General features: G+C 46.9%; 1 protein-coding gene across 1 annotated transcript in view; it reads left to right on the plus strand.

Annotated features, from left to right (window-relative positions):
- The window catches only part of NLRC5 (NLR family CARD domain containing 5), a 149,850-nt gene that overhangs the window by 20,725 nt on the left and 116,540 nt on the right, over nt 1–12,585 (plus strand). The window contains exons 10-13 of the mRNA XM_075326907.1: nt 567–647; nt 10,977–11,060; nt 11,324–11,413; nt 11,935–12,000. Of these exons, the coding sequence (XP_075183022.1) occupies nt 567–647; nt 10,977–11,060; nt 11,324–11,413; nt 11,935–12,000 (321 nt within the window). The remainder of the gene's footprint in view (nt 1–566; nt 648–10,976; nt 11,061–11,323; nt 11,414–11,934; nt 12,001–12,585) is intronic.

Consider the following 12,585-nt stretch of genomic DNA (forward strand, 5'->3'; position numbering starts at 1 on the left):
GAAAGAGAAGGAATAATGGCAGAGAAGGACAAAACCCAAAAGCAGCCACCTATCCATGCGCAGCTATATAGATGACGTTCCTATCTCAGATAGAAGTACCACGGCCCTATTTGTACAAATAAGACAGAAAAAAAAATAAAAAAATGAGCCTGATCATAAGTTGGTATATGTGCAATATATATGTGTGTGTAAAAAAATAACACAAAATTAACATATAACCTATAGTAAGTAAATAAAGACATAGCAATAGTAGTTCATTTTGTCTTTTTTTTTTGGGCAGCCTTCCCTATATAAGCATGACTACACAGATAGCTGTCAATCACTGATAAGGACCGCCTACTGGACCCCAAAGTCAAGAATATTTTTTAGAAATACAGTTTTCACATACCCTCTAATACAGGGATAGACACTGGTCATTTACTACTTAAAGTATGTCCTTTAGTTATTAAAACCCCTAGGTAGACGCATGCATATATAAGCTCCACCGTTATATACGTGACATATTTAAGACTGCTTTGTTTTATCTTCTATTTTGACTTTTTTTTTTGCTTATTTATACTCTCCAGCCTTGAAAACTGCAACCTGACCTCTGAAGATATCCCTCAGCTGGCTGAGATACTCACAGGCCCCCGATTTACTGACGTAAAGTATGGAAATAATACCATTTTCGCATATGAGGCTCATCAAGTTGCCATCTTAAAAAAATAATTAAATACATCTGTTTAACTGTTTTAGTTTTTTACTGTGCTTTTGATAATGCTGTAAAATCCCATGATGGATAATATCTTCTTGTGGGAGCAGAGTGTGCATATTTACTGCAGACAAACTTTTATTTCCTAGGAAAAAAAACTATTTTGGGCATGATGAATCCCATATGAGGCACTATTTTTTCCTATTAAGATTTACATGATCTTATACTCTGGCAAAACGTAGTGCAGGGCTCAAGGGGGTGGATCATGACAAAAGGATTCAATTATAATGTCTACCTTTCCTGGTTTAATATCCCATATCTGGATATAATGTTCCCCATCCTGGTGTAATGACTCCATCCTGTGCCCCTTCCTGGTGTAATGTCTCCTTTTCTTGGTATAATGTCCTCTATCATGCACCCCTTCCTGGTGTAATGTCTCCCTTTACTGTAAAATGTTCTCTAACATGTGTCCCTTCCTGGTATAATGTCTCCATTTCCTGGTATAATGTCCTCTATCATGAGCCCCTTCCTGGTATAATGTCTCCCTTTGGTAAAATGTCCTCTATCCTTGGCCCCTTCCTGGTATAATGTCTCCCTTTCCTGGTACAATGTCCTCTATCCTGGGCCCCTTCCTGTTATAATGTCTCCCTTTCCTAGTATAATATCCTATAACCTTGGCCTCTTCCTGGTATAATGTCTCCCTTTCCTGGTATAATGTTATCTATCCTGGGTATTTTCTGGTATAATGTCTCTCTTTCCTGGTCTAATGTCCTCTATCCTGGACCCCTTCCTGGTATAATGTCTCCCTTTCCTGGCATAATGTCATCTATCCTGGCCCCCTTCCTGGTAAAATGTCTCCCTTTTCCTGGTATAATGTCCTCTATCATGCACCCCTTGCTGGTGTAATGTCTCCTTTTCCTCTATAATGTTCTCTAGCATGGGTCCTTTCCCGGTATAATGTCTCCCTTTCCTGGTATAATGTCCTCTTTCCTGGGCCCCTTCCCAGTATAATGTCTCCCTTTCGTGATATAATGTCCTCTACAGTCATATGAAAAAGTTTGGGCACCCCTATTAATGTTAACCTTTTTTCTTTATAACTATTTGGGTTTTTGTAGCAGCTATTTCAGTTTCATATATCTAATAACTGATGGACTGAGTAATATTTCTGGATTGAAATGAGGTTTATTGTACTAACAGAAAATGTGCAATCCGCATTTAAACAAAATTTGACCGGTGCAAAAGTATGGGCACCTTAACATAAAAGTGACATTAATATTTTGTAGATCCTCCTTTTGGAAAAATCACAGCCTCTAGTCACTTACTGTAGCTTTTAATGAGTTCCTGGATCCTGGATGAAGGTATTTTTGACCATTCCTGTTTACAAAACAATTCCAGTTCAGTTAAGTTTGCTGGTCGCCGAGCATGGACAGCCGCTTCACATCATCCCACAGATGTTCAATGATATTCAGGTCTGGGGACTGGGATGGCAATTCCAGAACATTGTAATTGTTCCTCTGCATGAATGCCTGAGTAGATTTGGAGCGGTGTTTTGGATCATTGTCTTGTTGAAATATCCATCCCCTGCGTAACTTCAACTTCGTCACTGATTCTTGCACATTATTGTCAAGAATCTGCTGATACTAAGTTGAATCCATGCGACCCTCAACTTTAACAAGATTCCCGGTGTCGGCATTGGCCACACAGCCCCAAAGCATGATGGAACCTCCACCAAATTTTACTGTGGGTACCAAGTGCTTTTCTTGGAATGCCGTGTTTGTTTGCCTCCATGCATAATGCCTTTTTGTATGACCAAACAACTCAATCTTTGTTTCATCAGTCCACAGGATCTTCTTCCAAAATGTAACTGGCTTGTTCAAATGTGCTTTTGCATACCTCAGGCGACTGTTTGTGGCGTGCTTGCAGAAACGGCTTCTTTCGCATCACTCTCCCATACAGCTTCTCCTTGTGCAACGTACGCTGTATTGTTGACCGATGCACATTGACACCATCTGCAGCAAGATGATGCTGCAGGTCTTTGGAGGTGGTCTGTGGATTATCCTTGACTGTTCTCACCATTCTTCTTCTCTGCCTTTCTGATATTTTTCTTAGCCTGCCACTGTTGGGCTTAACAAGAACTGTACCTGTGTTCTTCCATTTCCTTACTATGTTCCTCACAGTGGAAACTGACAGTTTAAATCTCTGAGACAAATTTTTGTATCCTTCCCCTGAACAACTATGTTGAATAATGTTAGTTTTCAGATAATTTGAGAGTTGTTTTGAGGAGCCCATGATGCCACTCTTCATAGGAGATTCAAATAGGAGAACAACTTGCAAGTGGCCACCTTTAATACCTTTTCTCATGATTGGATACACCTGCCTATGAAGTTCAAAGCTCAATGAGGTTACAAAACCAATCTAGTGCTTCAGTAAGTCAGTAAAAAGTAGTTAGGAGTGTTCAAATCAAGAAATTGATAAGGGTGCCCATACTTTTGCACCGGTCAAATTTTGTTTAAATGCGGATTGCACATTTTTTGTTAGTACAATAAACCTCATTTCAATCCAGAAATATTACTCAGTCCATCAGTTATTAGATATATGAAACTGAAATAGCTGTTGCAAAAACCCAATTTGTTATAAAGAAAAAAGGTTAACATTAATAGGGGTGCCCAAACTTTTTCATATGACTGTATCATGTGCCCTTCCTGGTATAATGTTTTCCTTTCCTGGTATAATGTCCTCTATCCTCTGCCCCTTTCTGGTATAATGTCTCCCTTTCCTGCTACAATGCCCTCTATCCTTGGCCCCTTCCTGGTATAATGTCTCCTTTCCTGGTATAATGTACTCTATCCTGGGTCCCTTCCTGGTATAATGTCTCTTGTTCCTAATATAATGTCCCCCATCCTGGAATAATGTCCTCTATCCTCTGCCCCTTTCTGGTATAATGTCTCCCTTTCCTGCTACAATGCCCTCTATCCTTGGCCCCTTCCTGGTATAATGTCTCCTTTCCTGGTATAATGTACTCTATCCTGGGTCCCTTCCTGGTATAATGTCTCTTGTTCCTGATATAATGTCCCCCATCCTGGAATAATGTCCTCAATCCTGGGCCCCTTCCTGATATAATATATTTTCCTGATACACTGTCCCCTATCATGATATAATGTTCTCCATCTTGGCCCCTTTCTTGGTATAATGTTTCCCTTTTCATGGTATAATGTCCCCATCCTTGTATAATGGTCTATATTCTTGGTCCCTTCCAGTAATAATGGCCCTGTTCTGCTGTTCTTCAACAAATTCAAAATAAACGATTATTCGTACCTTTCCCGGGTTTCATGACATGCGATCTTCTTTTTAGTAACTGGTGCAATAGCAGGCAAATTTCTTCAGTGTGTAAGTGATGGGCAGCACATGATGTCACTGCCACATACCCCCTATGAATGGCACACCTGAAGCGACCGGTGGTAGGGCCGCGGGTGTGTGTGTATGCTCTATTCCAACAAAATCCCCATACTCAGATTTTACCGGTTGTAACATTTCTTTACTAGGAAACATATTTATAATACAATCAACCGAACTATCTGCGCACATGTGTATAGTGGAGTCCCCGGATCTACACTCTTTCCGGGTACGCAGCAAAAAGAAAGGAAGAAAACAACAAAGAAATGGCAGCAACTTTCCCTAACTTTCCCTACAATCACGTACCAGTCTATCCCAGAAGAAGATGCCGCTCCCACGTCGCAGGCCTGGAGTCTCACGATGATGGGTCCCGGTGCAGCGCTGAAGGGATGCAGCTCCTCGGTCTTTTCCTTTGATCTTCTCCCGCTGGTAACGGATTCTAGTCAGTCTTTTAGTCCCGGGGCACACCGAGCAGAAGAAGGGAGGTCACGGCCCCTGTACTTGCACTCAGGGTGCGATGCTCTGCAGTCAAGTTGTCACAGCCCCTGGATTTGCACTCCGGGCGCGATGCTCTGCAGTCCGGGGATGGCAGGAACCACTTCCACAGGGTGATTCCTCCAAGAATCCGGTGGCAAAAGAGCCCTGTGTTCAGAGAGACCACACGCAGCTCTCTCCTGGCTAAGCTCCGGGGCTGAATGATTTTCCCGCACTTTCTCTTCCTGGTTAGAACACACAAACTGCTGGAGGGGATTTCCCATCTCTGTGTTTGTGATTGCACAGTCTGACACTGCCCCCTTGTGGGCAAGGGCTGAAGCAATATTCAAATCCATTTCTACATTAATGATGCAGTCTGAATTGTTGATCCCATTACATACCCCCCCACTTAAAGGTTGGCAGTCCCTGTCAACTACCGTCGGTTCCCAGGCAGCAATGACTGCAGATGTCACAGGGGTTGGTTGAGAAGTGGGCCATACATACTGGTCCCTTTAAGACCTCCCGGGCGGGATCCCAGCAGTGGTGCGGTCAGTGCGTCTCAAGGGTCGGTTGTTCCCCTCTCCGTCACTGTCTTTACGCCCCACTTCAGTCAGCACTCCGGGGGAAGAACTGGGTTGTGTAGGTGGGTCACCGGTCTCAGAGTCGACGTGATCACTATGCTGGGAAGCGTCCGTGACGTCAGTCGTGTTGGCAGCGTCACCCCCTCTGGGTACTGTGGTAGGGGAGTCAGGCTGGGATCGGCAGGGACGCAACATATTTCGGTGCACAGTGCGAATGTTGCGACTGTCTTCACCCTGCACTCGGTATACATGCCCGTTGGGGTAGGGGCGTTCGATTACCCGGTAGACTTCAGTCTCCCACTTGGCTCAAAGTTTCCCTTGTGGCTTCTTGATACGGAGCAGGACTAGCTGTCCCAACTTCAAGGGTTGCTCTTGCACAGGGAGTGGGTCAGCATGTATCTGGCCCCGGATTTGTTGGCTCACCAGCCAGTGTACAGTCTCCATCTTCTGTCGGTGAGCATTTAGCCAGGAGGGGTAGTTATGGCAGACATCCTCTCCAGGGCGGAATAGGTTCAGGTCATGGACCCCTTTTCCGGGGCGGCCAAAGAGAAGGGTGTGTGGGGTGTAACCAGTCACGGAGTGGACCTGTTTGTTGTAGGCCCATACTAGATCGGGAAGGAATTGGGGCCATTGGTCTTTCTTATCATCGGCCAAGGTGCGGATCAGCTGGAGTAGAGTCCGGTTAAAGCGTTCACATGCACCGTTCCCTTGTGGGTGGTAAGGAGTGGTCCTCGACTTCTGGATCCCATACATCCGATGCAGCTCTTCGATGACTCGGCCTTCGAAACAAGCCCCCTGGTCGGAGTGCAACCTCTCCGGACACCCATAGACGTGGATGAACTGTCGACAGATGGCCCGCGCAGCCGATTCAGCCGTCTGGTCTTTGGTAGCAACAGCGACAGCGAATTTTGTGAAGTGATCCACCATGACTAGGCAGTACTGATAGCCACTGCTCGCCGTCCCAATCAGCAGATAGTCCACCATCAACAGCTCAAGGGGCCTGGATGTTTTAATTGTCTGGACAGGTGCACGCTGCTCAGGGGACTTGTGTAGTTCACAGGTGCGACAGGTCTGGCAGACGTCTTCAACCAGCTTGCGGAGCCCCGGACAATAGATGGACTGTTGAATCCACCGAAAGGTCTTGTCTATTCCGAAGTGTCCATTCCTTTTGTGGGCTTGGGCCACCATCTCACGGGCCAATTGATCAGGCACCACAACTTGTGTGAATTCCTCCAGCATGTGCGACAGGAGAACCTTCCGGTATAGCACTCCTTCTCTCAGAATCAGCCGGTCCCACTGACTGAGCAGGGTCAAGGTCCCGGTAGACAGTCGTGCCCGTATATCGGCGGGAGGCTTCTGCTGCCGCTTCACCCATTGTTTGAGTAGAGCCCATTCAGGGTTCTGGTCCTGGAGTCTGCACCACTCCTGGGGTGGTAAGGCGACCCCCACTGGAGTTCCAGCATCGCCCACAACGAACTGGCGGTAATCCATCATCTGTTGGGCGAGCTTTGCAAAGTCAGGCGTCTCGTCCCCTTCTAATTCTTCATCCCGGTCTCGGTTGAGTAAGGGGTATGACACTCTAGACAGGCTGTCCGCATTTTGATTATCAGCTCCAGCCCTATATTTGATCTTGTAATTGAACTTGGAGAGCCGAGCCATCCAACGCTGCTCCATGACTCCGAGCTTCGCATTTTCTAAGTGGGCCAACGGGTTGTTATCGGTCAGGACTAGTACTTCAGCCCCCGTGAGGTATCCTGCAAATTTCTCCGCCATAGCCCACGTTAGGGCCAACAGCTCCAGCCGGAACGAGCTATAATTGGTGGGGTTCTTCTCGCCCTCATGTAGGGACCGACTGGCATAGGCTATGACCCGTTCCTTCCCTTCTTGGACCTGTGAAAGTACTGCCCCTAGACCCTGTAGACTGGCATCGGTGTGTAGTTGGAAGGGCAGGTTGTAGTCCGCATATGCCAGGATGGGGGGAGACGTTAAGGCACCCTTTAGGGCTTGGAAGGACTGTTCCTGGCTGGGTCCCCAGCTGATGGGTCGTCCTCTGGGGCTGTTGGTGGTCCCTCGAAGCAGGTCATGCAAGGGTGCAGCAAGCCGGGCGAAGTTTTTGACGAACCGGCGGTAGTAGCCGGCCAACCCCAGGAAAGCCCTGACCTCTTTGACGTTCATGGGCTGCGGCCAATCCCGTACGGCGGCTATCTTCTCTGAAGATGGCTGGACACCTTCGGCTGAGATCCGGTGGCCCAGGTAATTGATCTCGGGCTGCAGAAGACGGCACTTGCTGGGTTTCAACTTCAGGCCATGTTCTCTCAACCTACTGAACACACGGCCCAGCTGCTGCAGGTGTTCTTCAAATGTGGCCGAATAGACTACAATGTCGTCCAGGTAGATGAGGGTGAAGTCGAAGTTGAAGTCTCCCAAGCAGCGCTCCATCAGCTGCTGGAAAGTCCCCGGCGCGTTGTTCAGACCAAAGGGCATCCGGTCGAACTCGTACAGGCCCATGGGTAGGATGAAAGCAGTCTTCTCTCTATCTTTCTCGTGCATAGGTACCTGCCAATATCCGCTGGCCAGATCCAACGAAGAGAAGTATTTGGCTTTCTTCAGGGCTGTCAGGGATTCTTCGATCCTTGGCAAAGGGTATGAGTCTCGGATGGTGCAAGCATTCAAATGGCGGTAGTCCACACAGAACCTCAGGGACCCGTCCTTCTTCTTGACTAACACCACCGGTGCAACCCAGGGGCTCTGGCTTTCTCGTACCACTCCAGCGTGTAACATGGAATTCAGGAGATTTTTCACTTCTTGGTATTGCTGGGGAGGTATTTGGCGGTACCTTTCACGGATAGGAGCAGTGTCACCTGTGGGGATTTCGTGCTTGATACTGGTGGTGCACCCAAAGTTGGTGTCATGCCGGGCAAAGGACGCCTGATGCTCTTGAAGTAGCTCTTCCACCTGGGACACCTCCCGTTTGGAGTATTGAGATACGTCCAACTGACACTTCTCTCGTAGTTCTCGCCCCGCGTTGGTGTCACCCGCGACAGCGGCCATGGCAGAGACCGTCACTGTCCAATCTCCCTCTGTAGACGGTACAAACTGGAGGGGGCTCATAGGGTTCACCTCTTCGGTTAGAGCGTAGACTCGGGCGAGCTGTGTCCCGGCTTCTAGGTCAACGCTCACGTTAGCCGTGTTGCCCAGCCTGACAGGAATTCTTCCCTTTCTCACTACTGCTAGAGTTCGAGCGACTAGTGGATTCAGCTTCCCTTCCTTCGGGGTGCGCGGCTCAATCAGCACCTCCACGCCTTCAAGCTGTCTCGTGGTGCTAAGGGGTAGTGAGATAACTGTCTCTTTCCCAGCCGGTAAGGTGATCCTAGTATGGCGGGGTACGGTGATCATGGCCAGCGGCAGTTGTTCTTCTGTCATTCGCTGGAGGTTGCAGGTCCGGACCACTTGCTAAAAGGCACGGCGGGTGGCCCTATGTGCGGTCACTTCTTGCCAGTACTTGGGCCCCTTCTTGGTAAACAACACCAGATTCAGGTCTTTCAAGATGTTCATCCCAATAATCATGGGCGTCTCTGATCCAAAGCCTTCCCCGACCACGATTATCCCTCTCTTCCCGAGATCTTGGCCACAGATTTCGGTGTTCATCCAGGCAACTCCCGTCACCGGAATGGGTAGATTATTGGCTGCTTTGATCTTGATGGCGGTATCAGGGTCATAGGCAACCCGCGGCTTTAGACACTCTTCGTAGAACTGCTCAGAGATGGTAGATACCTGAGACCCAGTATCCATTAACCCTTGTACGGCGATCCCTTCCAGTAATACTTCCAGGGTGGGGCTATTTGATGCAAGTTTGTTCCGTGGCTGGCTCTGTTTTCCTACACCCCTCTCTTTGGCGTCCCCTGCCGAGTGAGCCTCTTTGGCAGGGGCGTCTAGTTTAAAGGCGGCCGCTGTTGTGGGACATGGCTTGCTGGTTCTGGTCGATCGGACTGCAGATGAACTTGAAAGTTCTGGGGGCAACGGTTGGCCCTATGGCGGGGATCGCCGCATGTCCAGCATCTTCCCATCGGCCGGCTGGGTTGTTGTCTCGCTTGCCGGCCCGCCTGTTGGTCTAGGGTGAGCTATAACACCTGTTTCTGCAACTCTGACACCATCTGCTTCAGTTCTTCCGTGTTGCTGGTCGGAGTCCCGATACCAGATATGGACCTGCAAGCCGCGGTATATGTCTGTCTCTCCACGACAGGTCCCCTTGAACGTTCTATAGCTTCTTGTTTGACCTCAGCGAATGTAAAGGCCGGATTTATCCGGAGTAGATCTTGCAACGAGCGGTTAAGGTACGGGTCTCTCAATCCGGTCACGAACTGATCTCTCAACACCAGGTCACGGGCACCCGTACTAGCTATCTGTTCTTCGTTTCTACAGGCTTGTTCTAGTAGCACTTGAAGGGCATTGGCATATTGAGGAATGTCCTCCGACTCGAGCTGAGTACGCCGGAAGAACATATAGCGCAATGTTCCCGCATATGTGGTCGGCCCATAGGTGTTCTCCAGCACCCGCACCAAGTCATCCAACGTACGCTGGCCCCTAACCGTCTCCAGCCTGACTGTCGTCCACGCTTCCCCCTCTAATGTTAGCATGGCCATTTCCTCTAAGGTCTTAGGATCAGTGTTATACATTTCCCCCACTATCTTAAGCTGTTCAGTCCATTCAGTTACAGGATAGTTCCGTCCGTCAAACTTTCTCACCTGATTGACAATAGACGGCGGGGGAGCTGTCCGGTTATAAGTTACTACCGGGGGATGATTTTGTTGGTCACACATCCTGCCGACTACGCCACATGAAGCGACCGGTGGTAGGGCCGCGGGTGTGTGTGTATGCTCTATTCCAACAAAATCCCCATACTCAGATTTTACCGGTAGTAACATTTCTTTACTAGGAAACATATTTATAATACAATCAACCGAACTATCTGCGCACATGTGTATAGTGGAGTCCCCGGATCTACACTCTTTCCGGGTACGCAGCAAAAAGAAAGGAAGAAAACAACAAAGAAATGGCAGCAACTTTCCCTAACTTTCCCTACAATCACGTACCAGTCTATCCCAGAAGAAGATGCCGCTCCCACGTCGCAGGCCTGGAGTCTCACGATGATGGGTCCCGGTGCAGCGCTGAAGGGATGCAGCTCCTCGGTCTTTTCCTTTGATCTTCTCCCGCTGGTAACGGATTCTAGTCAGTCTTTTAGTCCCGGGGCACACCGAGCAGAAGAAGGGAGGTCACGGCCCCTGTACTTGCACTCAGGGTGCGATGCTCTGCAGTCAAGTTGTCACAGCCCCTGGATTTACACTCCGGGCGCGATGCTCTGCAGTCCGGGGATGGCAGGAACCACTTCCACAGGGTGATTCCTCCAAGAATCCGGTGGCAAAAGAGCCCTGTGTTCAGAGAGACCACACGCAGCTTTCTCCTGGCTAAGCTCCGGGGCTGAATGATTTTCCCGCACTTTCTCTTCCTGGTTAGAACACACAAACTGCTGGAGGGGATTTCCCATCTCTGTGTTTGTGATTGCACAGTCTGACACTGCCCCCTTGTGGGCAAGGGCTGAAGCAATATTCAAATCCATTTCTACATTAATGATGCAGTCTGAATTGTTGATCCCATTACACACCTACATCAGTTGCTGGCCTCTGATAGGCCGGTGGTGTGTATTGCAGTGCAGGGACCCATGTGAGTCTCTGCGTCTCCAATACATTCCAGGCAGAATCCGCCTGAAAAATTTGCTGTATGTACGTATACACAAAATCCGCTCCAGGAAATGCTCTCACTTTTTTTTTACATTTCAGCTTATCTGGTAATGCCTTTGGAAATCATGGCTGTAAGAAGTTGATTGATTTCGTTCCTAACATTCATATTTCTGGGAAACTAGAGTAAGTTTCATTTATTATAAAAAGATATTTTTCTTTGTGATGCATATTTTATATACAGAAATCTCCAATTATGATCCTGCTCAAAGTGTGTATATTTACAATTTACCGGCAAAAATGGAGAATTACACAACTTCCATTAAAATCATAATGCTGGGTCCTTTAGTGCAACTCCCGCCTTCCTCTCCCCCCCCCAAAAAATACAGTCTATATAGAGTATATCATATGGTTACACTCAATACACAGAATGCATATTATGTTCCCAGGCTTAATAGGACTGTATTATCTGAAGAAGGAATTTCACATCTTGTTCGCTGCATGGTGACCTGCCCTAATGTAAAGCATATCACAGCCAGGTAAGGGTATTCTTCATAACATAATAGTGGTCCTAGTTTTTGGAGGGGTGATCAGTTGCGAGTGATTATAATTCTACAGTATAATCCTTATAATATGATTCCTTAAAGGGGATCTATCAGCAGGTTTTTGCTATGCAATCTGAAAACAGCATGCTGTAGGGGTTAACACAGAGAATTCAACAATGCTTCTCTTATCAAGGTCCGTGATGTTATTTACTTGCTGTAATTGTTTTCATAACAGGACCTTATTATTTTTGGACTACATTGCTATGCACAGTAGTCCGACACGCCCCCTTCTGTTGTTTAGCAGCTCACTGCCTATAGACAGTGTATATACAGAGCGTAGTGTGGGCGGGGGAAGCTCTTTCAGCTAAATCTAAAAACTCTGGTCAGAACTGCTGCACCCAGTAAACTAAGTGATACATCATTGGATTCAGGCTCTCTACCCCTATATCAGCTAATGTAGCACAAACCAGCTGACAGATTCCCTTTAACATGTATTTTTTGGCATATTCTTGAAGTGGTTTCCATCAGACGGCTGAAATCCTTTTCTTCACTGGTATCGACGACAGTCGGAGAGAAATCAGGTAAGATATTTATTGGTGCTGAGAATTAAACTTTGTTATAAACATTTTAAAGTTTCTGAAATTTTGTTTGACTATCTATCTATCTATCTATCTATTAATCAAATCAAATCAAATAAGCTTTATTGGCAGGACCAAATACAAATTAGTTTTGCCAAAGCAAGTGTACATTAGGGACTGGGACTGTGGGGATGGTGGATGGGGACTGTAGGAAGGATGGATGGGGCACATCCAGGGTGGGGACACGTCTAGGGTGGGAGCTATGGAAGTCCATGGCTTATGATGGGGCATATCTAGATGTATCTATCTTTCTATTTATCTATCCTTCTATCTATCTATCTATCTATCTATTATCTTATCTATCTATCTATCTATTATCTTATCTATCTATCTATCCTTCTATCTATCTATTAACCTATCTATTATCTATCTATCTATTATCTATCTATCCCTCTATCTCTCTATCTATCTATCTATCTTTCCATCTATCCATCTATCTATCTATTATCTATCTATCCCTCTATCTATCTATCATCTATCTATCTATTATCTATCTATCTATCTATCTATTATCTATCTATTATCTAT

The sequence above is a fragment of the Anomaloglossus baeobatrachus genome, chromosome 10 (genome assembly GCF_048569485.1).
Source record: "Anomaloglossus baeobatrachus isolate aAnoBae1 chromosome 10, aAnoBae1.hap1, whole genome shotgun sequence".
In the NCBI taxonomy this organism is placed as follows: domain Eukaryota; kingdom Metazoa; phylum Chordata; class Amphibia; order Anura; family Aromobatidae; genus Anomaloglossus; species Anomaloglossus baeobatrachus.